Source organism: Amphiura filiformis, chromosome 2 (assembly GCF_039555335.1).
Source record: "Amphiura filiformis chromosome 2, Afil_fr2py, whole genome shotgun sequence".
Taxonomy (NCBI): Eukaryota; Metazoa; Echinodermata; class Ophiuroidea; order Amphilepidida; family Amphiuridae; genus Amphiura; species Amphiura filiformis.
This window is the reverse complement of record NC_092629.1, coordinates 38,540,411-38,567,672: the sequence shown is the minus strand read 5'-3', so window position 1 is coordinate 38,567,672 and position 27,262 is coordinate 38,540,411. Positions and strand designations below refer to the sequence as shown.

Here is a 27,262-nt window from a genome sequence, read left to right as displayed (position 1 = left end):
ATTACTGAATTAGCAAACAGAGCCACAACGTTGACTGGTATCGGTCGCTTCAGATCACTATCAACCTAGCACTATTTTTATCCACCCCAAGATAAACATGATTTATGTCTCGTTTCCGTAATGACCTACAAATCGCTTCAGATACTATTTTTATCTACTAATACAAACACGATTTTAACAATCACTTTTAATAACATTGATTTCTATACTTGTTGATAACAACTGAAAGCCATTTACAATCTTTTTAAAAATGTGCTAATTTTTTTTAAACCTGATTTTTTTTTGGCATATTTTATTGTTTACAAATGTTCCAAATTACACCTAATTGGTATCAGCCAAATTTGTTGTCTCTGCAGGAAAAGAGATCTATTTTGTATTTCTTAATGATGATTAGGCCAAGTAAAAAAAGAAACAAGTTTCTCGTCCGGACTTTTTAAAAAAAGGAGGAGGCAGGGCTTTACTATTTACTATTTTTCAATTTTTTGCTATTTTTTCCAAGATGGCCGCCATGCTAAATATATGTATATTTAATCACCGATATTGTGCTATTTGAGTATACTGATGCAATGTATGACAAAACAAATGATTTGTATCATTTTAGTCCGCTAATAAGCATATTTCAAAATTCAGTTACATTGAAAATGTACATTTGTTCAGCTTGACAATAGGCATATTCGATATACCCAATTTCCTGGTTTTATATCGGTTTGAAATCAATACCGAACTTAAACAGATACCGAACATTTATTTTTTATTTTTAAATATTTTTTTTATGTTTTCCTACCCTTACACAAACTCTAATCCATTCCCAAATATACATTCACCCAAGCCAAACTAATCTTTTTATCCAAAACCCTTGCCCTTACCCCCAAAAGGGAATTAGGGGAATAATTTTTTTCTTACATGCAACAGCTTTTTTATTGCACGTTAGAAACTTGATAAATAGGTCATCATATACAAAATGCATGCATGGGCCTATTTATCAAATTTCTAACCTGCAAGAAAAAAGCTGTTGCACGTAAGAAAAAAATTCTTACCCAGAAGAAAAAAGCTTTTGCACTTGAATGTATTTTTTCGAGTATTTTTAGAATTTTAGAATTTTTTTTTAATTTCCAAATTTATGTGAAAGGTTTCTACTTCCTATAATTAATTAGCCATAAAAATAAAAATAATGTAATTGAAACTATTAATATATTCATGCATTTACTAAGTTTAAAAGCTAAATATAGGTCCGATTTTGGGTAAATCAATTTGGCTCGTTGGGCTTTGGTGGGTTTGTATACATGTAGTAAGGTTTGGGTGGTTTCGAGTTTGTGCAAGGGTAGGAAAAACAGTTACAAACTTTGTCAAAAAATTTTTAAAAATTAAAAAAAAAAAAAAAATTTTTATTTTTTTTTTTATTTTATTATTTTTTAAATTTTTTTAAAATAGTAAATAGTAAACAAAAGGAGGCGGCGGCCAAAAAGGAGGCGGGCGGGGACGAGAAACTTGTATTTTATTTTACTTGGCCTTAATAGTAATTATTAATTCTGTGGTTAATTGGCCATATTTAATTGGGCTATTCAAGTTGAAATTCATACACCCCCTAAATGGAAGACAAAACCTTAATCTTACACTAGTGGTGCCAATTGCAAATATGGTTACCTAAATGGGTGACTCCATTTGAAATCTACACCCCTGTGTGGGAGATTAAAGGCACATAGATCTTCATAGTGGGTGCACTGATTTAAACTGGAATAACCCATTATTACAGGAGATTCCTTTGGCACATCCTTCGTCCGTCAGAGGAATAACCTACTACAAGCTCTCTACATACCACTTCATAGCAAAAGGAGACCAGGATGCCCACACACCCTAGATTTAACCTACATCCAACACGTTCTAAGGTAGGCATGATTCAAGAAGAACAGATAGCCGCTCTTGCCAATGATCGCTGTGAATGGCAAAATCTTGTGGTAGCCTACTCCACAGCCGGAGGCAAGGCTTATATTAACCAGGCACCCAGGCTTTTTTTACCCCATGGTTGCCAAGTTTTGGCTCCTGGTGTATCCAATATATGATGATCATGACGATAAAGAACTTGTAACTACTTTTACCAGCTGGTACAACTCTCCAGCATCCCCAAATGACGAGTTCAGATGTCAAAGCCCATAAATTTTTATCGATGTGTTCAGTTCTAGGGAGCATCCTCATTATTGTGAAAGAGGCTCACTTGAAAATGGGCCATTCCAATTGAAATCCATATAATCCCTGTGTGGGAGGTTAAAGAGGAAGTCCAGCCAAAGCAGTTCTTCTGGGGTGAACCAAACCTGCCTGGTTATCAAATTAATCAGTGACAATGTTATCTCTGAATTTGATAGGTGCTAATTGATGCAATAATATTAAAAACATTAATTAGCACCTTTCAAATTCAGAGATAACCTTTTCACTGATTAATTTGATAACCAGGCAGGTTGGGATCACCCCAGAAGAACTGCTGTGGCAGGGCTTCCTCTTTAAGGTCATGTTTTCCACAGAGGGTCGGTGGGCGTATGGAATTCAAATGGAATTAGCCAAGCTTCTTACCTTGAAATGGAACTCTAAGCTGACCAGGAAGGGAAAGTTGATGGCTTGAAGGATTCTTTTCTCATTTAGTGTATGTTCTACTTGCTTCAACTTTACAACCTATAATACAAACAAAAAGTAAAGAGAGATTTAGTAAAACTGTAAGAGTGGTTATTGTAAAGATTCATCAGGTTTGTTATTGTTCACATATTAAAGATTGTTTTTACAAAACCAATAGATTAGTGGTGAAATGATGGTAAAACCTCACTAACTGATGGTTCACCATCTAGATCAGTCGGATATCTTCAAACTTGTGAAGCTCGCTACGGCGGGAATTGATAAAGGGAGGTAAGGAGCGGGTACATATCAAACAATGGATAAAGGAATCCATATGGATCAGGAGGGGCGGAATGAATGACACCATGAACTGAGACGAGAGCACCTATAATCTGAGTAATCTTTACAACCCTCTGCTACAAAGCAACATAAGGACTGGCAACACTAGTTCCCACAATAGCTTCACAACTCTAAAGAAATCCAACGGATGAAACATCAGTTAGTGAGTTTTTACCATCCTTTCACCACTAATCTATTGGTTTTGTAAAAACAATCTTTCTTTATATTTGTTAGAGTTGTTATTTTCATGTTTTTACCCATTTTGAACCAGTTGTTTCTTTTGTTTTTTAATTCTCAATTCTAAGATTCCTTATTACTTTGACACAATATCCTTACAATTACAGTTAGTACCAGTAAGTATAGTCTAATTTAAATCTGGATGGCAAAGACTTAGGCTATATAGCATAGATGATGAAATATAGCCTGCCAATGTTGACTCAGTCCGCCTACTGAGTGGCTCAGTTGGCTAGATATCCTAAGAACGATAAGTAGTAGTTCGAAACCAGTCTTATTTAAATAGCTTCTGATAACCAGCCTGCTAGTGCTAGTGGCTCAGTTGGTCTAAAGATCCTAAGGTTGCTAGTTCAAATCCAGCCGGGTGCACATGGGTTGTTGACATTGTTTTAAACGTTAATGTGCAAGACTGCATGTGGTTTCATTATCCTCTCAAGTTCTTAAAACCTGTATGAAATCTGTGTTCAGCAGTTTGTAAGCTCGAGATCATTCCCCTGTTGAAACTGAGATCTATAGTTACTGTATCTATCGCTATCGGCTCATCTGATTCTTGTTTTGGTATTCCATTAAATTTTACACCAAATTCTATCAATGAATGAATGGGCCAGTACAGGATTCAGAACCATGTTTAATGTTTATGAACCACTGACACTATGCCATTGACCATTATCCCCTGTACATTGATTTCTCTATGGATTGGGCTGTTCCAGCTGAAATCCACACACCCCCTATGGAAGACATGACCTCACACACAGGGTTTAGAATTCAAATTGAGTCACCCATTCAAGTAACCCCATTTGAAATTCACACTCTGTGGAAGATGAAGGCCATGTCTTCCATGGGGGAGGCCGATCGAGTGCAGATCTGTTGGAACACGCTTTTCAATACGGATTACGGAATAAATGCTAACCTCATCGTGACATCATCCAAGCAGCAAAGTTCATTTCCCATTGACAAAGCGTTATCCGAAGGATCTGCACTAGACTATTCTGTGGGGTTATGGATTTCAACTGCAATCTTAGAAATATTTGTTCGAACACTTTTAAGGCATTATTGGAAATGGTCCCCCTTCTACCCCGTACAATGTTGGCATGCCCAATATGCTAATCTTCACCATATCTTCTCCCAACATTGTTTGGTGGGGAAAGGGGAGGGGCATGCTTAAGATGAACATTGAGACAACACTATTATAATTCTTAGTTTCCAGTGACTCATATAGCGTGCGCACTATGCTAAGAAGAACATAGGAATTGCAGTGGGTGTTCGAACACATTTTTTCCGGGATTGTGGAATATCCCACTGCATACATAACTGTTCACTGTTAGGTTACCTCACAATACAAGAGTATTGATTGAAAAGTTTCAGATTGAATTAAATCCAATCAATGACACCAATAATGTGATCAATACTCAATAGAGGACATAATCATATCAAATGGCCTCATTTTGTTAAGCAGCAGAGCATGTAATTCTAGTGGTGCTGGATATTGAGTTTGGAGGTTGTAAATGATGTTGGTGTAACCAGATGAAACCCCCCTTTCGCCTAATACATAATTAGGCAACAAAAACAGTTTGTCTCTGAGACCCATGTGCACAGGATATGAAATTCAGCATCAAAGTGGTTACATAATGTTTTTGGTTACCAGATCACGCTATTTTCAGTGCCATATACTTTGTGTGGTGATTGCTTCGATTGTGGTTCATTACTCAAGCGCCTGATCCTGTTGACATAGTAACATTACGTAACTTTGATACTGAATTGGATTTGTCACATAGCCCTACACACGATAGATGTGAAATTGGATTTGTCGCATAGCCTTAGACGCTATCACTTTTTTGTTGTTGAACATTGTTCTCAAAAATATTGCAGATGACTACACAAATTTGATATTTTTATAAGTCATTCAAACAATTGTCCTTTAGGCAATGAAAACAAAAACAAAAAAAAACGTTTTACAGGTAGGCCTGTTATCTATAGTTTCTATACAGTTTTTTGAAGTCGATATATCAATTAAGCAAATTATGCGATATATATCGAGACGATACAGTACCGATATATCGACACATTTTCAAGATGTAATTTATGTTTCTTCAATGTTTATTTTATACAACAGAATAATAGGCCCCCTACAGTACTGGCTGGAATCCACCGGGCAAAAATTGCGTGGGTTTTGCACGGCATTTTGCATGGACCGCTCAAAACGATCTTCACAGATCATACCGATTTGCGCTGGTTTGCACGGTTTTATGTGGTACCATTAAAAGTTGTGCTAACCAGCCAACTGCTCGCGCGGTTTATGAGCGGGTGGTTGCACGGCATAAGCCTATTATAGAGCTAATTTGCTCTTCTTTGTCAAGCACTTGACAAGTGACACACACACATTCGAAGTGGTACTTCAGTTCGCAATGCAATCAATATGTATTGTAGGGCCTACTAGTTACATCGCTTAAAATATTAAAATTACATAAATTTGTTTTCATTTTGTCTTTCATAAAGATGTAACTTGTATTAAATTGAGTATAAATTGATTAACAATAAATCATTATTCAATTAATAATAGAGCTGGGGCCAACTTCAAAAAAGAAAAATATATCAAGAACGATCGAGATAAAAATAAAATGCGTCGATGGAAGAACATATTAATGAAAATTTACTTATCATTGGGCTTAATTTTCACGATTATCACTTTGTTTATGCGATAAAATATCGTAAAAAGTATAGACCCTTATTACATTCTGCCACTACCAGAGTTGAAGAGAGAAATAAACTTCACCAAGCATGGCACCAAACCATCCCGAGCTTCGCGATCGCCTGAGCTGAGTGCCTTCCAGCGGTACGGTATCGGACTATCTTCGCCGCAAAATCATCATCATCATAAATTCATGTTTCTCGCCGAGTCAATTTATGCAAGTCCTGAGTGCCGTGTGTGGGTCTGAGGACACGGCATTTATTCGACTTTAAAATCATCTTACCTTTAGTTCTATATTTATTAAATCTATCATCAAAAATATAAAAGCTGCAATTTATTCCAGAAAGTATGTCGATAGTCGTTTCATTTATAAATGGCCTGCCATCGAAGGCCTTTCCATGATCCATGTTGTTCTTTGAGGCAATAAAACCCGGGATGTAATTCAAACGTCATGAACATGCATGATTCACAATTTTATATTTTCCTGAAGAGCTGTCAGCTGTTCATTCCTATTCTAATACTTCATAATTTATTTATTCCAGGTATGTGCGTGTGAGAGAGTGATCAAGAAAGACACAAGAAGAGGTGTTGAGAAGATCAAAGTTCCTTCTTTGTTGTAAAATTCCCCATGTCAACAAGAATACAAGGTCATTCAAGCATTTCACCAGTCGTCGTCATTTTAATTGAAACGCACTTGTTTGTCGCATGCTCTTTATTATAGTCAAAACATTCCCAGGTGCAAAGCAATGAATTTTGTAGAACATCCATAGGGTCACCGCTCAGAGCTTGGTTTATGCCATGCGCTATACCACATTCCATTCATACCATGTCCGTGAGTCCGTCTACCAAGATGGGATGGTATACCACAACACGTGTGTGCTTGTCATCATAGATCGATCGGGAGACTAGAGATTGCATGATACAATACAACTTGTCCCCGTAGTTTAGCCTATTTTAAGTTTTTTACTATTAATTATCATATCCACAAATCTTTCAATAATATAATTAATATTCTTCCCACGAGACCACTAGTTGACATCGAAATCCGAATAACGAACAAGCCGGATGCGTCGATGTCAACATGAAATTTTTTTTATGAATGGGGAGATTATAAATAAACCTAGGAAACAAGCGAAACAACCCAATAGAGGCCGTCAGCGTGACGTCATATGCCGCCATCTTGTGGGTACACGCTGCGATGGTTGTTCGATCTCCATGCGTGAGCAGCAAAATCACCGCGTCGACGCGTGATGACAGCTGCGTGGCAAGCTGCGCCCTGCGCGTAGTGTCCGATGCATGAACACGCAGATCATTTGTACCCACAAGATGGCGAAAGGCTGACGGCCTCTATACGCGATCTCATTGGATGGCATTTCTCAGGCCCTGGTATTTCCCCGGGGTATTTCTTTGCGACCCTGTGGATCACATGATCATTAATTATTCATAATTTTAAGGGGCTGTACAATAATTATGAGCCCGGGGCCCGGGAGGGGGGGGGGAGGGCAAAGCTTTTTTGGCAAGCGGGGGGTGTCATTCAAGCAATTTTAAGCAGGGGTGAGGCAAGCAATTTTTGGCACGTCATTTGAAACTCCCCGCTCATAATTAAATAAAAATTAAACAAAATAAAAAACAAAATATTGTCAAAAAACAGTTGCTTTTCCATCACTTCTCGCGAGACATTTCTTACCTATTTAAGATAATATTCCACCAAAATCGTTGTTATCATCCCGGGAATTTAAATATCTTTCGTTGGTATTCTAAATTCATGAAATTATCCTGGCACTAATTATAATATCAAATCAAAACATGTGTATACGGCACTTTCCCTTTCCCACACATCGCATACGGTCTAAATATAGATTGGGGCTGACCTAGATTAGCACCTTCACCACGTCTTGCGCGGACCAGCTGAAGGGATAAGAATATTTTATTGGTAATTATTTTTCATAATCGAATTGAACTTTCCAAGTTTCGCTTTAACATTTTTCTTTGTTTTAAAATATTCACAATGATGTTAATAAAACCGTCAAAATATCCAACAAAATAAAATCTGTGTGTCTTATTGCGCTCTTCATTTTCAGCAATGATTTCACACTCATCAGAATATTGATAGCCAAAGCACAGTCCACACCCATTTGCCTCATTAATTATTTATTAGCTCAAACCAACAATCCCCTCAACTTTATGTCTGGCTCAAGATCTGCATGCGGTCTGACTAGAAAAATTAAGATGGCACTAAAAAAAAGAGTAAATATTTGGAATTCGAAAGAGAGTGGGGGGGGAACCGGAGGGGTGGTGGAGGGAAGTAATAGAGGAACTTCAAAGAGATGGCAGGGTGAGAGAAAGAATGAGTATTGGGAAGAGAGAGAGAGATGGGTCTTTTAAAAGTTTTAAAAGATACCCAGGAAAAGTCGAATTTTATTTTAACAAAACTAATACAAAAAAGGGTAATATTTGGAATTTAAGAGAGGGGGAGGGAGAGATGGATGGAGATAAACGGGAGGAGGGGGTAGAATGAAGTAATAAGGAGGTGGAAGAGACAAATGGCAGGAGGGTGAGAGAAAGAAGTAAGGGGAGAGGGTGAGGTAGTAAAAGTTACACCAATACACCAAATGACCCTATTTGGCATAAAATTTCATTAAAAATAATGAAATATATGCGGCATTTGCCAATATTATTATTTTTATTATTATTATTATTATTGATCTATTAAAATATTTTGAGCATAAGTCAAAAAATTTCAATTCTGTGTTTTGTATGAACTTGAGTCAAGTTTTTAGAAGGGAATTTTAATCCAACACTTTCATCATCTTCGCGATTTTTCTGTCATTTTCAGTTCAAGCAAATAGGCTAGATTATTTTTCTTTGTAATATTGCCCTGAAGTAAATATTGATAAAAGTTGATGAACCAACCCGAAATATAATAAAGTGATAGTATAGAGCTGTAATCCTTACATAATTACGCAATCATCCAACAAAAAGTGGGCATTTGCTAGGAATTTCCGTTCTTTTGAAGGAGCACCAGTATGATACATTTTGTATGCGTGCCTGATGGATGTGGTCAATTGGCTTCACAGCACACCAAATGACCCTATTGACAATTAGTATAAAATTTCATGAAAAAATATTGAAATATATGCGGCATTTGCCAATATTATTATTTTTATTGTATTATTATTATTATTAAGTTTTAAGGTATTTGACCTCTGGGTGACTCCGAAATGCCCTTCAAAAAATTGAACTCTATATGTTGACTGTACCACCAAGTTTCATGCCCATACAACAGTTATTTGACCTCAGATGACCCAAAAATGACCTTCACAAAATTTGGCTCTAAATGTTGACTGTACCCACTAAGTTTCATACCCATACAACAATTTTTGCTCAGATGACCCGTAGATGACCTCGGGTGACCTTGACCTACTAACCAATACAAACTTGTTCTGTATGGGATCAAGATGCACCCACCCACCAAGTTTGAGGAATGTGCGACCCCTAGTCTCCGAGAAAATAGGCGGACAGACAGACTCACTCACAGAGTCACAGACAGACAGAGGCACAGACTACCAGTATTATAGATGTATGAATGTCACAAATCATGAAATTTCTTGCCAGATTCTTTTACTGAAAGAAGTTTTTGTTTTTCCTAATAATAATGTTAGGCCCATTTTCCAAGAAAAGTAACTTGGTGACGCCAGATTTACTAAAGAAAAAGGTGGTATTTATTCATAAGATTATTTAAAGAATAATACGCATAAATTAAATGAAATATTAATCAAAACGCAAATCGTAGTATTTAAAAACAATTACACGTACACATTAATAACAATTATATATAAAGAAAGGTGAAAGAAAATGTTAATTGATTTAAATTTGCCCGTGTTAAAAAAAAAAAATAATCACACACACCACAGATCCTGGAAAGAAATGGGGTTACCATGGTGACCTTGGCTGAAAGCTGACTAGCATCTATTGTTTGAGCGCCACGCCTCCCCCAATAACTAGATCGAGGGTCACCCAGCGGTTAGTAGAGGTTGTTTACAACTATTTGCGCACTTTCCCACACTATCTGAGGGTCGTGCCTACGTGCATCAGGGGACCCACGTGGTCACGTGCTCACTGTGCAGTAGAGCACGCACGGGCATGTCAAAACCCAGGTCAAAATAAATATTATTGCGTGATTCAACCGGGATTCTGTAGGGGAAATATTCTTTCGAGTTTGTATTTTTAAGCTTTTAATATCAGCATTTTCATTTGAAATGAAGTTTGGATCATGGGTTTTGGAATCATATAAAGCAATTAGCTGGAATAAATTGCATCATCAATCACAGAACTCACTTTCGAAAAGTTGCATTTTTCTCGCGCCGATGAATAGGTGAATGTTATGACATGGTGTGACATCAAAAATGTTGGGAGTGGACTTTCTTATTATTGTTTTTAAAATACATCATTTGATGTTCACACCACATTCCAAAGATAACTCTATACGCTGCACGGCAATTGTTGGCCAATTTGAATAATTCAAATAACATGAAATTGGTCATAATCGGCTGATAAAAGATGATAAAATATTGGTCGGAGCAGCAATTGCAAGGATCTCTGGTTAGTCAGCTCATAAAGGATTAATAAGTCGTGCCAGGATCCTCTGTGCCAGGAATCAGGATGATCTTTTCGGTGCGGTCTCAAAAGCCTTCCGATTCATCTCTTGCCAAGGCGCATATCGGGTTGTTTGGCAGCTGCCGCGTGCCGGGTTGGGGCATTGGAAGACCCAAGGGTGCCTAATACGGCTTCTCAGTCCTGGGCGCTTCGGCGCACTTGGCTATGGATCATTGGATGTATAATCTACGTGCACGGTGCACTTTTAGTTCTGAAACGAAAAGGAAATACATGTAGAACAAGTATTGTGAGATCGTAAATATGTGTTTGTCTCAAGGTAAGAACAAACAAGAACAGCTTGAAAACCTGGCCCGGGAAAACTGGGTATCAAACATGTCGGCGTAAATAATATTGAAAACATAAAATAATTTTGACTGCAAATGTATGTACGTACAGGCACATCACTGATGTAACGAATGTTGAATTATATCGGCCATCTTCTATGTATCGGTCAGTAAAATTTGTAATGGCAAGACGATTATGTTTTGGGTGAATAATTTGCTATTTCATAAGATTCATGTGTGGGAAATTTGATGCACAAACCGATGACTCGGCGACCAGCGTATCACGGGCTGACGTCGCGCTCGGAAGTGCGGGCAAAAATGTCAGGTTCCCGGTTGGGTTCTTGCCAATTTATCGCGGGAGAAGTTTTAAAGTTAATAATAGCGCCAGTACAAATACAAGTTTGAGCATAAAGCGGGATTTTTCTCAAAAATTTGCTGTTTGTATTTTCATTTTGTACATGTTTAAAAAACAGGTTGTCATATTTTTTTTTATTAGTTTGTAAATTAATTGCGCATCGTCGATGTTTTAACTTTTGTCGTTCTTCTAAACATGGAAATAGTATAGTAGGCATATAGATCTTTTGAAGATAATTTTCATGTTCCAAGCTAACATCAAGCTGTTCCGTGCTTCATGTCATGATGTGTCAATCAATAACGGTGAAGGTACATCTCGTTGAACTACTTCAAGTGATGAAGCACTTGAAGCGAATAGGATTAAGCCGCAAAACTCATGCGCGGTTTTGCGCGGTACAGTCAGTAGAGATGCTAGTCACATGGAGAGGTTCATCAGAGATGACCGTAGCAAAACTACACAAAAACATCAACCCGCCGAATACCGCTGCGTGGGTTTTGCACGGCCCGTGCCGTGGATTCCAGCCAGTACTGTACATAACAAAATGACCGTGAAGTCTTTTTGGGGATCTTCTGGAGGGGTTTGAGACAACATGATGGCTCAACTTGGAATTGGGAGACAGTAATTTGGGATAATCTAAGCATGTGTGTCATATTGTTTGTGTATGGATACTACCACTGAGTGTACCAACACATATCAGAAGTCTATGAATTTTCTGACTATCGATACTTTCGACAATCAATTTCAGGCCTATTTACAGGCCTGACCTACCCAGATTTTGCATTTTGGGAGAATTTGAATTATTTTTTATTTTGCTATATTTTTTGGCTGAAAATTTTTGAAAAAATTTTTGAACATTTTAAAAATATGTTTGCATAAAAACCATCAGATTTTTTCCAGATTTTTCAAACCTTTTAGTAATATTCTAGGATCATATATCCTCCAGCAAAAAAAATTAAAATCCTGACTGACTAATCCTACATTTGTGTACCTAAAAACATTTTTTTTTATCTTTGCCTAATACCCTGTTACCTGCATCCAAAATATTAATTTCAGAAGTGATAAATACTTTAAGCAGCAGGGTTAGCAACCTAGATATCCCCTGTCAATGGTAAGATATATTTAGCTTTAGTCATCCCATATCTGCACACTTCATCCAGTGCATGGCATAACACAATTGGCTGTTCCACTTGAAATACACACACCCCCCTGCAGAGGATAGGACCTCACGCATCTAGGGATGTATATTTCAAATGGAGTCACCCGTTCAGGTAACTCCATTTAAAAACCACACTCCCTGTGTGAAAGATCAAGGTCATGTCTTCCATAGGGGGTATGGATTTCAACTGAATAGCCTAATGCACAGCCGGCTCAATTCCCAGGCATTTTCCATTTATGCCATATGAACTACTCCTCTCATTGCAAGTACTACACACCAGCCAATTCAACAAAATGGGTTTCTAAAAATAGTAACACGGTGAGCTATAAATACCCAGGGCTCCATCTAATTATAAAGAATACATTATGTTGCTCTCGGCAGATAAGAAAAGATATTCACATCTATGAGTGAGCCCACTTGAGTTGAGTGACTGGGGGTTTTAGCCGCATTTTATGATTGTGTACTGGAATACATTTTTGAGGTTGATATATTTTCCTGTTTTGCATTGAAAGACAAAAACCAAATAATGAGCTACGATAACTGTAAAGTATATCATTTCTGTGGCACAAACATTGTCACAACATTGATACATTTTCTTCAAAAAAGCCAAAAAGGAATTAGAAAATAGAAATATTTGCATGCATGCAAATTTGTTTATATCCATATTACAAATTGTTGATGCACGCAAACATTTCATGGCCAATGTACTGACATTGCATTAGATGATTGTGCCCAATTTAATTACAAAATACAAGTCATTAGGCCCTTCACAATTAATTCTTAGTTTCCTGTTTCATGGTTGAAAACCAGGGATGAGGCGACTTTTAATTATTAATTATTAATTATCTTTTATTTTCTTTATTTTAAAATAAGTGGTCGCAACCTACATCAAGCCATTTTGACAAGGAGCATGCATTTAATTATTTTACTACTATGTTTGATTTTATACATAAGTAATGGTACAATCAGGTTCTATGTTTATTCATCATTATAGATGATATGATCAAAGTCAGAAAGTAGCAAATGGTTGTCATTAAAAGTTATTTTTAAAGAGAAAATCCAAAATATAAATAAAATAATTAAATATTTTGCAATTCTCTACTTTGGACGCGGGCGGGAAACAGGAAACTAAGAATCAATTGTAATTGGCCTTATGGAAATTGCAACCATAAAAATGACTATTAAAAATTGTAATTATTTTGTGTAGTGCATCAATGTGTATATCTGCAATTCTGCATTTTTATCATTTTCGAGTACCGTACTAGCTATGCATGTCTATATTTGTAACTGATTTATTGTCTTTTTATGTTTCAAACAAGCATAGTAGGCCTACTTTTTTACCAAATGTGTCTGACTGAGACTGCCTTTTTTTTTGGCCTTACAAACTTAAATGTGAAAAATATAAAATGTGTGCATAATTTACCATATATTTTAATAATCCAAAAAAATAACTCAATTTAGCCCTAAATATCAACCTGAGTTCTGATGTTCATGCACTGACCCAATGATATGTATCACAAGATACATGTATATGGCTCAAAATAAGCTAAGGTGTCATAAAAGTGTAACACACAATTATTTTTCCAGCTCTTTTCTTTTGGTCTCCAACCAGGTTTAAATTATAGTATGCACATATATTGTTCATAATACACTAAAAGAAAGATAAGTTATAGACCATTTACTTCACAAATTTAATTTTCTAGCCCTTGCGTACGTTATATTTGACAGACACAATTTTGATGATTTTCTGCAATCAAATAAAATGTATAAAGTATTACATAAGGTATTTTGTGGTTATTTAGGTGTAGGACCTACAGCAACTGATTGTGGAAAAAATGTGTCCAAATATTACAATAAGGAGGATAAATTGTTATAAATAAAATATGTGTGTCTGTCAAGCCATAACATACGCAAGATGTCTGTCAAATGTAACATACAGAATAATAATTTGGCAAAAACAGTAGTTCAAGATGGGAAATTGAATAAAGATCACATGCAGTTTATAAATCACATGTTTTAAAACACTTTTATAAACTCTAAACTATCATCATAATGTGAACATCAAGTGATTTTTAATTTTTTAAACAAATTATGATGTTACTTTTGACAGACACATACAAATCTTATGTATGTTACTTATGCATACAAATGTTTGACAGACAACACTTAACAATGGATTGTGTCATCAAAAAGCTTCTCCTCACAAAGTGATAGTGCCACAAAGCTAGGTGGAGCTAAATGCTATGTCATGTAGCATAATTAGCTGTATCACCCTAGTTTAGCAGGAATTACAGCACCGCTTTATGCGATGTTATATTTTTGACAGACATTTCAAGAAAAATTTTAAAATTGTTATATGTTCAAAAAAGATGGCAACCACTTACAAATTGATTATAATATGGAGAAATGAAGTTATTTACAATAGATTTACCCTTTAGTTTATGCTTCAAGTCTTTGTTTATAAAAAACTGAGGGACTTCAAAATCAATCAAAAGTTTGACAGACAATAGTAACATACGCAAAGGCAAACTTTTAAATCCTTTTTTGATCTGTTAACTTATAATTCATAATGCCTCTTTCTGTTTTTTTTATTGGTTTACTGCACCATTTTGGGAAACAGGTCACATGAATTTCTATAAGGATACATAAAAAAAATTAAAAGCTGTTGAAAAAAGGCGTCTCTTGGCATGTTACAAATAAAAGTGTAAAAATAGGCATTTTTACAGCTATTTTTTATTTTTTTTTTTATTTTTAGAGTGAAAGGATTTTACTTAAATTGTGTATGCTATGTCTTTACTACCTAAACTTGCCACTAAACTAGCAAATATTCCATTTCTATAATTATTATTTTTAAAAAAAGATGTCAAAATATATGGCTATAATATGACACCTTAGCATATTTTGAGCCATATTATGTAACAAAATATCAAGCTATGTGTATACGGGAATTGGGCAAAATACCTTCAAGGTATCAGTACAGGTCTCTCTGTCAACATAGATGAAATTGCATAAATTTGTAACACAATACGAGTATCTTTGGCACACAAAATTTAAAAAATCTATGTCAAGCATGGACTGAGCAAATTGCAAATTTATCATGCGGCAGACATAAGATAGTACAAACCTGCAAATTTAAGCATTGGTAAAGAAATTGTGCTCTTTCCCAGATATAACGAATATTTCATAGGCTTATAATAAAATTTTGTAAAATTTTGCTCTATTTGTGAAAAATGTAAGATTATAAAATGTGGTTTATAAACATCCTCCGGCGCAGTACGAGCACTGCACTAGTCTCTGTTCCAACTGGCTTATGCTCACTCCTTCCTCACTGAACAACTGTCTACCTACAACTGCAAAGTACGATTTTTCTGATTGGCTTAAACCATCGAGCTATAAATAACTTCAGCCCAGTTTTCGGCCGTGCCTGCGCAGACATTCAAAAGCTTACCACCAGAGTGTCTGAATCACATAACATTTTTATACTAATATTTTGAATCAGGTATAGATTTCATTTTCTTTACAAACAGTGGATTTGCTTCTGTTCCATCAAAAAATGTCACAGCTTCAAGAAACCGTTTTCATTCAACTACAACGGGCACGGGGCTTTTGTGGCAAAATTCCTTGTTCAGGTGTCGTACTTCCAGCCAGCCTTTATCCAATCAGCGATTGATATTTCGATGTTGTCGCCACTAGACGAAAGACGAGAGAATAAGCACTAGCCGTCTGGGATCGAGACTAGTCGCACACCAGCTTGGGCAAGATGGAAATGGTGTAACCGTATCTTGCATGTCCCAATAATGTTTCAACCCTCCGGGCAAATGTCATTCCGCTGTATACTGTTAATACATCAGGAGACATTTCATTCTAGAAGTCATTTTCAAAATACATTTAATATCTTGGCTATGGTATGTATATATGCCCAGGCCTACATCTAGTTCTAGGAAATGGGTCATACAATGTAGATGACTGTCATTAATAGCTATTGGAATTACTGTAAAGTACGGTACTTGAGAAATGAAAGCATTGAGTGAGTTGAGATTTTTGTTCTTTTCTGGGAGAGGCTGTAAAAATGACCTTAAACAATCACTGACAGTTTGAAAAATCTGAAAAAAAAGTTTGTGACGTCAGTGTTTATTAACAAAGGCAAGAGACTGTCCTATTGATATGCTTGAGGGAACTGCATACGACCACTAACTTGTTCAATTTCTACGGCGAATTGTGAGGTGACAAGATTTTTTATTTAAACCTTGGTCCTAAACAAAACATCCTGCGTGCCACATACTGGAACAATGGCTATTTGCCGACAAACTGCTTGGCAATGACATCACATGTCAACTCATCAGTACACATGAATTGATATGATAGTTTCAAAAGAACTCACCTTTTGTTTATCGAGTATCTTCATGGCGTAGTACTTCTGTGTGGCTTTGTGTTTTACTAACATGACGCGGCCAAAAGAGCCTGTTCCTAGTGTTTTGATACGATCGAAATCGTCTAGACCTGCTGTGTTCTGTGAAGAGATGGAAAAGAAGAAATGAGCTGATATTGATGACATCATGAGTGAATAGAAATTGATCTGACAGTCCGATTGCAATATAACTTTGTAACGCTACTTACATAGATACATAAATGTGAAACGGCCAACAAAGTGACTAAAGTTTACACAGATATGTCTTCATGTTTAACGGACAACAAAAGTGACCAAAGTTTATAACTACTGGTTCGTTTCTCAAGTCATCCATTTTGCATCCTGTCATTCAATTTTTCAAACTTTTATACTGGGACTATCAAGCGACAAATTGCTTTTTTATCAAAATTTATTTACCATTATTAAAATTCACCATATTTCAAAAACTTGGTGAATAACATAATAAGTCTTCTTAATGTCGACAAAATTGAAGAAAACATACTAGTTACAGAAGGTGAAAGGATGTACGTAATAAACACTATTTACACAAAGAACTCATCTCATCATCTCTGATAATACGGAGCATAAAAAATACATGGATGTGACTTAAACATAATTTCAAGGTCATTAAATTAATCATTTTCAATTTTTTTCCCAATACTAATAAATAATAACCCACAAGACCTCTTGTTTTAATTTAGCTAAAAAATAGTATTGATTGGTGTTATCCAACCTACCCTAATTACTGTCGACCCTGAACTTTTCTTTTAATGTAAGTAGCCCAAAAGTCATGACGGCCATGCAGGATGACAGTTCAAAGTCATTGGGCTACCAAGTTAGGAGTGTGGCAGCCCTGTATACAATCACATCCTTTTCAGTTACAGCATTGCAATTTCAATCAAACCTTTTCTTTTATTTATTTGTATCAGAAATCAATAATTTTCTTAGAAGTATTGTTTTATTGATTTGTGGCATGGTTATATATAATGTATCTCCACATTAATACTCAAAACATTATTGATCAGTTAAAGATTGACTGGATTTTAAATTTGACAATCTACCAAATGTACCATCAGATTATACACTTATTATTGATAAGATCAGAGATGATATGATGTACATTATGTCCAGTCTAGACAAATCCAACGAGCCAAGTGATGGTCATAATTCATTCGGCCATTACTGGGTCCCCGCCGCACCAAACTGGTGCAGGGTTAGCGGTGACCTGCTGAGTCCAGGGGTCCAAATTGGTAAATAAAGGGGTCCAGGCATCTAATTCTACACAGACGTACAAAATTAAGGGGTCCAAATCACAGGGATTTGCCAAATCAAGGAGTCATGGACCCCAAGACCCCTTAAAACGCTATCCCTGGTTGTGACTGCCCAACTGGGTGGATTAAATCTGCTTAAAAATCGATGTTGTGTTGTGAACTTGATCATTCTATTGTCTACGTATAACACGGGTGATGGAATGCAGTTTAAAATCCCCGCCAAGGCCGCAATCATTTCACATTTTAGGTGGGTTGGACTTGATAAGGACCCATCTATGGCTACCATTGAGGTGTAGGAATGTGTGAAATTGGATTAGTCTATAGCTAGGGCTCAAACCATGTTAATTAATACCCTCTGATCACACAGGTCCTGAGACTGCCCCTATCCTCTGATCACAAAATACTAAAGTGACTGTGATTTAAGTTTACTACGTGTCGTCACTCGCAGAATCACTAAAGTATTCACAAGCCAAGTGGTTATAACTCCCTGGTACCTGGATGATGGATCTTGCACTCTTTGGAATGAATTTATGATAGTACATATGGTAGACTTTGTATAGCGATTATTTTGATTGTGGTTCAAACTTAAGGGTAAGAAACAGTTGGCATTCACCCATTACACGGTTCCGCTATATAGACGAATCCAACGAGCCAAGTCATGGTCAGGATTTGGTCGGCCATTATAGGGTCCCCGCATGCACCAAACAGGTGTTGTGAGTGCCCAATTGGGTGGATTAAACCCGCTTAAAATTCGATGTTAGATTCTTTTGTGTTGTAAACTGTCATCATTCTTTTGTCTACATGTGTAACACGGGTGATAGAATGCAGTTTAAAATACCCTTCATGGCCGCATCATTTCACATTTTAGGTGAGATAGCTGGGTTCCTGTCACGGCTATGGCTGCCATTGAGGTGTAGGAATGTGTGAAATTGGATTTGTCTATATGCGAAGAGAGCCACGGTCTGGCAGCATGCATGAATGGGAACCGAACCAGTAATATAATATTGCGTAAAGTCCTTTCATGTCTATTGCCAGTTCGAGGTTCTCCCCGCATATAGAGGAACCATGCAATAGGCAAATAGTACTTACTAAATTTCAAGCAACCCTAAGTCTATTATTTTTCAAATGCACAAATTTTTGTGTATCCCACTGTGTGTGCACAACACATTTAATGCTAAGTGCAGGGATGTATATAGCTACGGCGGGCGGCAGAGACCGGCACACAGATTTAGAGCCCGCCACTGATAAACAATGTAAGTTAGCACTCAAGTGTCCAAAATTACAAAATCACACAGAATTTTGCCAAATTGTCAATTTCACAAAAAATTCCCTAAAATACCACCTGCAACTCAAAATTCTCTAGCTAAGTGCATGGTGACCATTTTGGATGTGAAATAAATGAGAATTTCAAAACTGCATCTATCAAAGGTCGCCATTGGACTTGTAGACTAGGAGCCCAGACAATTTATTCAGCTCAGAAGAGACAAAAGGTTTGATGGTCTGATTATGTTAGTATAGGCCCAAGATTCAATATTCCATATTGCTGCCGGGTCACAGCCTGTAGAGCGTCAGTGTGGGGGTCACAAAATAGGGGGCCAAAAAATGCATTTATTCAGCTCAAGAGAGACATGGACAAAACTTGTTGGATATCACTCCCAGGAGGATACTTTTCATGCCTATAGCAATGACAGTAACTTTGGCCTGTACGGGGGCCCAGACAGTAGCCCCAAAGGGGCCCGCCCATATGGTGTTATTCAGCTGAAGAGAGACAAGGATGAATCTTTTTGCATTGAACTATTACACATTGGGGTGCACAAAAATACCAATGACAGCAACTTTTTCCTGTACGGGGGCCCAGACAGTAGCCTCAAAGGGCCCAATGTTTCATAACTGATTTATTCAGCTGAAGAGAGACACGGATGAATCTTTTTGCATTGGAACTATTAGCCATTGGGGTTTACAAAAATACCAATGACAGCAACCTTTTCCTGTACGCGGGCCCAGACAGTAGACTGAAAGGGCCCGATGCCCCATAACAGGTTATTCAGCTGAAGGAAGACATGTTTAAATCTTTTAGCATTGGAACTATTACACATTGGGTTGCACAAAAATACCAATGACAGCAACTTTTTCCTATACGGGGGCCCAGACAGTAGCTTCAAAGGGCCCGATGCCCCATAACTGGTTATTAAGCTGAAGAGACATGTGGATGAATTTTTCTGGAACTATTACTCATTGTGGATTACAAAAATACAAAGGACTGCAACTTTTTCCTGTACGGGGCCCAGGCAGTAGCCTCAATGGGCCCAATATCCCATAACTTTTTATTCAGCTGAAGAGACATGTGGGTGATCTTTTTGAATTGGAACTATTACCCATTGGGGTTTGCAAAAATACAAATGCCAGCAACTTTTTCCTGTACGGGAGCCCACACAGTAGCCTCAAAGGACCTGATATCCCATACATTTTAGCGCCCCGTCTGGTAAGTTCATCAGAGTTTATATACCAGTGCTGCAGAATGGGCGTCAAGTCTACACTACATCAAAAGTCAGAGCTGAAACATTTTGCCAGACCTTTGCCGCTAAATGTTGGCTTCCCCGCACAGAAAAATCTGCTCCTGAAGTGAATTTCAGCATTCTTTTTATTTATTTATTTATTTATTTATAAAATTTGGCACAAGGCCAGGCAGATCCAATATTGATTACACAATAAATTGAAGGATTGCCCTTACATTAAAATCAAAACATTACTAGAAAATACATAATCAATACAGAATAAAGTAAAAACAAAAAATAAATTATGTGAACTGGTTAGAGGAGGTGGAAATGGCCAATTTGAAGGCCTTGAGAGAGGAAGCATTGACAATAGCCTCAGGGAGATAATTCCAGATGGAGGAGGCAAACGGATAAAATGATCTCTGGGACAATGAAAGCCGGCGGAAAGGAACTTGAACAGTGCGGGAATTGAGGTTTCTTAGACCCGGTCTGGGATGAGGCTGGAAAGGGTCGGGAGAGGAACAAAGATTGGCAAAGATTTTAAATAAGTGACACAGAGAAGCAACATCACGACGCTTACTAAGAAGAGGTAGGTCGGAATCCAAGCGAAGGTCCTCATGGGAGTAGACTCAAGACGGTTGGTAAGGGTTATGTTCAGAGGATACCAAGTAGTACAGCCATACTCCAGAATGGGGTGAACCAAGGCCAAGTACAAAGAACGACAGATGCTGAAGGGGGCTGATTGGAAAGATCTATGAATGAAGCCGATGATTTTGCGAGCCTTTTTGCATATGTGATCGATGTGAAGATTCCAAGAAAGCTTGTCAGACAGCCAGACACCGAGAAATTTTGAAGAAGAAACACGTTCAATAGGCAGGCTGTTAAGAGTGAGATTGAGATCCGGAAAAGGGTCCTTCTTAGTGGAAATGACCATGACTTTTGTTTTAGAGGAATTGACAGAAAGGTGATTAAGGGAGAACCAAGAATGGATGGTATCAATGTCGGATTGGAAATCAACCAAGTCATCAGGAGCAGAGATAGGCTTGAAGAGAGTAGTATCATCCGCATAAAGAACAAGAGAACTATTTAAAGAAAATGAAGAAAGACACAAGTCATGCTCAAAGGAAAAGATAGCCTTCAAGGTCAAAGATTTTCGGAAGCTTCTTAGGAATCTACAACCAGATAAAGCTACTGGTCCTGATGAAATCATTGCAAGCGCCCTGAAGGAATGCAGCGCAGAACTCGCAAGACCAATCAGTCTACTGTTTGAGCTTTGCTTCTCCAAGGAAGTTTTTCAAAGCAAATGGAAGACTGCATTTTTCATCCCTATTTACAAGAGATGCTAAGTCTAATTCATCTATAAACCGCCTCGCCTCTCTGTTCTGCACCATCAGCAAGAGCATGGAGGCTGTTGTACGGAACTTCAGAAGTACCTCCTTGGAAACCAGCTGATATCAGATAGACAGTTTGGATTTAGGCCATAACACAATATAACTGATATCTTTACCATTCTGACACAAGAGTGGTCCAACTTCCTGGACAGAGGCAACGACCTGCGTCTGACTGCCCTGGATATCAAAGAAGCATTCGATAATGTCTGTCATGACTTTGCACTCATGGCAAGTAGTATCCGCAAAATGCTTATCTGGATTAGTAGCTACCTGACATATCATTCCATCAAAGTTGTCTGTATCTGGCCATCCTCCATTAGGGGTCAATATTGAACCCACCATTGTTCTCGGTCTTCATTGATGACCCGGTGATGAGTGTGAAACCCAATTCTATACGTGAGATGACTCCACCTTGTTTTGTAAGATTACATCTAGAGACAACCCTGCTAGCCTGAACGAAGACTTGGAGAAAATGAGGATCTGGGCAGATAAGCACGACAGACGGATGGTGACCTTCGACACATCGAAACGTAAGGCAATGGCAATATCAAGAAAGAGAAATCTAACCAAGATATATATTCTGTTTGGTACCACCAAACTGGCTGAGAAGAAGGAGCTGGAGATCCCGGGACTCACAGTCGACAGCAAGCTGGCCTGGATAAAGCATATTTCTAACGTCTCGTGCAGAGCAAGACAGAAGTTGGGCGCTCTGAAGAGAGTTGCAAATAAATTTGATGTCAGAGACAGAGCAACTGTTTACAAGGCTAAATTTTGCATTGTGATGGAATATACCTCACTGTCTAAGATGAGGGCCAGCACACCCACTCTAGGATTACTAGACTCTATCCAGAGGAAGGACCTTCGAATCATAAGCGTGAGCGAAGAAGAAGCAAATACAGAGCTGAACATCACATCTCGCGAAACGTCAAGTGACTGCAACAACAGTCCTCTATAAAATGCACACCAGCTTGTTCCCACCAGATCTGAAGGCACATCCACTAAAGTCATTTGTAGTCAGAAGGGCTACCCGCTCAAGCCTGTCCATGCCTTGCCATGCTCTCTCAGTATGGTTTCTAGAACCATACCTACTGGCAGGACCTTCATCCACACTTCAGTTCACGTTTGGAATAGCCTACCAGATGAGGTAGTTGGAGAGCAGCGTGCATAAGCATCTTATTTCACATGTCTGATGCTTTACCTTTCACTCTTGTTGTTCCTAAGCTACTGTGAACCACTGATTGGCACATGTGGTTTTCTTTTATATAGTGCCTATATAATCGAGTGCCTATATAAGTTCTTTAATGTGTCACTCCTCATGGGCTATTGTTCACTTTAGTATTAAAAAAGCAGTAAAAATGTTTTTCAGCTAAAAAGACACACAGATCTTTTGAATTGGAACTCTTGCATATTGGGGTTTACAAAAATACCAATGACAGCAACTTTGTTCCTATACGAGGGCCCAGAAAGTATCCTCAAAGGGCTCGATGTCCCATAACTGGTCAATCAGCCAAATGTAATGAGCATGTTAAAATGCAGTGGGGACGCCATGAAGGAAGAAATGCTCTCTTTTTCCAAACAAAATTGGTTTAACATTAGGGAATAAAGTCGCATTGTGCCGAATGAGGCTTTAAAATTGGCTACGAAGAAGCTATCAATATTGCTGATATTGATATCGATGAAGTACCTTTCTCCTGCTGATATTGGTATTGATGAAGTAGCTATTTTTACTACTGGTGATATCAGTATTGATGAAGTAATTACCTACTTCTGATATTGGTTTTGATGAAGTAGTTATATCTACTGTTGATATTGGTATTAATGAAGTATAATAGCTGTCTACTGCTGACATTGGTATTGATGAAGTAGTTATCTATTGTTGATACTGGTGATACTATCACATGCTAGCTGAATAAACCAGTTATGGGACATCGGGCCTTTTGAGGCTACTGTCGTGGCCCCCTATACAGGAAAAAGTTGTTGCCATTGATTAGTATTATTTTGTAGACCCCAATATGCAATAGTTCCAATTCAAAAAGATCCATCCATGTGTTTATTTGGCTGAATAACCAGTTATGGGATAGCTGGCCCATTGAGGCTACTGTCTGGGCCCCCGACAGGAAAAAAAGTTGATATCCTTAGTATTTTGTAGACCCCAATGTGAAATAGTTCCAATTCAACAAGATCCATCCATATGTCTCTTCAGCTGAATAACCAGTTATGGGATATCTGGCTCATTGAGGCTACTGTCTGGGCCCCCGTACAGGAAAAAGTTGGTGTCATTGGTATTTTGTGCACCCCAATGTGTAATAGTTCCAATGCACAAATATTTATGCATGTCTTTCTTCAGCTGAATAACCTGTTATGGCGCATCGGGGTCTTTGAGGCTACTGTCTGGGCCCCTGTACAGGAAACTATTGCTGTCATTGGTATTTTTGTGCACTCCAATGTGTAATAGTTCCAATGCAAAAATATTTATGCATGCCTCTCTTCAGCTGAATAAATCAGTTATGGGACATTGGGCCCTTTGAGGCTACTGTCTGGGCCCCAGTACAGAAAAAAGGTTTCCGCTCATTGGTATTTTGTGCACCACAATGTGTAATAGTACCAATGCATATAGATTCATCCATGCCTTCCTTCAGCTGAATAACCTGTTATGGGGCATCGGGCCCTTTGAGGCTACTGTCTGGGCCCCTGTACAGGAAAAAGTTGCTGTCATTGGTTTTTTTGTGCAACCCAATGTGTAATAGTTCCAATGCAAAAAGATTTACGCTTGTCTTCCTTCAGCTGAATAAACTGTTATAGAGCATCGGGCCCTTTGAGGCTACTGTCTGGGCCCACGTACAGGAAAAAGTTGCTGTCATTGGTATTTTTGTGCACCCAAGGTGTAATAGTTCCAATGCACAAATATTTATGCATGTCTTCCTTCAGCTGAATAACCTGTTATGGGGCATCGGGGTCTTTGAGGCTACTGTCTGGGCCCCTGTACTGGAAAAAAATGCTGTCATTGGTATTTTTGTGCACTCCAATGTGTAATAGTTCCAATGCAAAAATATTTATGCATGCCTCTCTTCAGCTGAATAAATCAGTTATTGGACATTGGGCCCTTTGAGGCTACTGCCTGAGCCCCGTACAGAAAAAAGTTTCTGCCATTGGTATTTTGTGCACCACAATGTCTAATAGTACCAATGCATATAGATTCATCCATGCCTTCCTTCAGCTGAATAACCTGTTATGGGGCATCTGGCCCTTTGAGGCTACTGTCTGGGCCCCTGTACAGGACAAAGTTGCTGTCATTGGTATTTTTTGTGGAACCCAATGTGTAATAGGTCCAATGCTAAAAGATTTACGCTTGTCTTCCTTCAGCTGAATAACCTGTTATGGAGCATCGGGCCCTTTGAGGCTACTGTCTGGGCCCCCGTACAGGAAAAAGTTGCTGTCATTGATATTTTTGTTAACCCCAATGGGCAATAATTTCAATGCAAAAAGATTCATCCATGTCTCTCTTCAGCTGAATAAGTCAGTTATGGGACATTGGGCCCTTTGAGGTTACTGTCTGGGCCCCCGTACAGGAAAAGTTGCTGTCATTGGTATTTTTGTGCACCCCAATGTGTAATAAAAAAAAAAAAAAAAGATTCATCCTTGTCTCTCTTCAGCTGAATAACAGCATATGGGCGGGCCCCTTTGGGGCTCCTGTCTGGGCCCCCGTACAGGCCAAAGTTGCTGTCATTGCTATAGGCATGAAAAGTATCCTCCTGGGAGTGATATCCAACAAGTTTTGTCCATGTCTCTCTTGAGCTGAATAAATGCATTTTTGGCCCCTATTTTGTGACCCCCAGGCAGAACGTACAGGCTGTGACCCGGCAGTAATATGGAATATTGAATCTTGGGCCTAAACGAACATAATCAGACCATCAAACCTTTTGTCTCTTCTGAGCTGAATAAATTGTCTGGGCTCCTAGTCTATTGTGCCGTGTCACATGATTATTGCATAGTGCGCACAGAGATGGATATATATTTCTGAAGCCGCAAAAATGCAACAAAAAAAAAAAAACATTAAATAATAATATTCATGTATTATACTCACATGTGTTGGGTTGTCCCATTTTTTTACAAACTCTTCTTTTGCTTTAGCTAAGAATTCTTTCACTGTAGAAGAGAAAAGAGAAAAGAAAGAGAGGATAAAATTAATATTCAAGGTATCAGAAATATAATGTTTTGGGTTGACAACAGAGAAACTGCCAGGCCAGTTTTGACAGACTTACCATCAGAATGAGGCTGCAAAGTGCACAGATTTTGTGTACCAATTTAAAAACCCTTTGAACATGTATTTCTTAAATTTGATGCATTTTTAGAAAATTATAAATATGCGTATTATCCATGGGTGCATCAGAAGTCGCTGTACAGAATCCTGGCCAAGTTCGAGTGTGAATGTTAATTTTACTCAGACACAACACGAATCACAGTTTTTCAGTCGCAGTCAAGGACTCAAAAATTCTATTTAGCATTGGGTTTGGTCACTGTAAGCAAATTGTCACTTTTGAAACTCTCACTGGAGTTGACTGGTCACAACGTCACCTACATTGTATAACTCAATCTTCTTCACTTAAAGCGTAAGCCCCACCAGAGCAGTTCTTCTGGGGTGAACCAAACCTGCCTGGTTATCAAATTGATCTGCAAAAAGGTTGTCTATAAGTATATGACAGGTGCTAATTGATGTATTTTAATATGTTATTGCATCAATTAGCACCTGTCAAATTAAATTCAGAGATAATCTTGTCACTGATTAATTTGATAACCAGACCTGCTCTGGTGGGGCTTCCTCTTTAAGACCAAGGATCAATTTTATATAAGCTACCATGCATGGTATGGCCTGATCCCATTGTAACTCACTATAATTCATCTAGTTACTCTTGATACAAATGTCATGTTAATCAGCTGATGCTGCAACTATTAGTGATATTGACCCCTTCAATGGCAGTTCCTGCGCTTACAGTGGAACCATCTCTCTGTTTGTTTTGACATAATTCAAAGTCAGAACTGGCTCCCTTCATGCAGCTAGTACAAAGCCCATTTCATTTCACTTTGCAAGAATCCATTTGGATTCTAGCTACAATTTTCCCCCATTTACTTGCATGCTCAAAAAATGTGCGAGAATATCTTTAGATTCTCTACAAGCATAGATTCTCGCCAAATTTCTAGGTCTGATTGTTCCACCATGGTTCCATGGACTATGATGCCCTCAAAGCAGCCAGCAAATGTGCCAACACACGTATGTAAGTTGGCTGCATTATAAACTTGGTGTCAGGGAGGATTATTTTATCGACTCAGGGTTCGAATTCGGCTGTATCGCATAGCAGTTTGCTCCACATTTTGAAGTAACTGC

General features: G+C 38.0%; 1 protein-coding gene across 1 annotated transcript in view; it reads right to left on the bottom strand.

Moving 5' to 3' along the window:
- LOC140146187 (uncharacterized) overlaps window positions 1-27,262 on the bottom strand; it is a 224,846-nt gene that overhangs the window by 52,211 nt on the left and 145,373 nt on the right. Inside the window, exons 10-12 of the mRNA XM_072167962.1 lie at window positions 25,964-26,025; window positions 16,696-16,824; window positions 2,566-2,664 (exon numbers count right to left, since the gene is read on the bottom strand). Coding sequence (XP_072024063.1) covers window positions 2,566-2,664; window positions 16,696-16,824; window positions 25,964-26,025 — 290 coding nt within the window. The remainder of the gene's footprint in view (window positions 1-2,565; window positions 2,665-16,695; window positions 16,825-25,963; window positions 26,026-27,262) is intronic.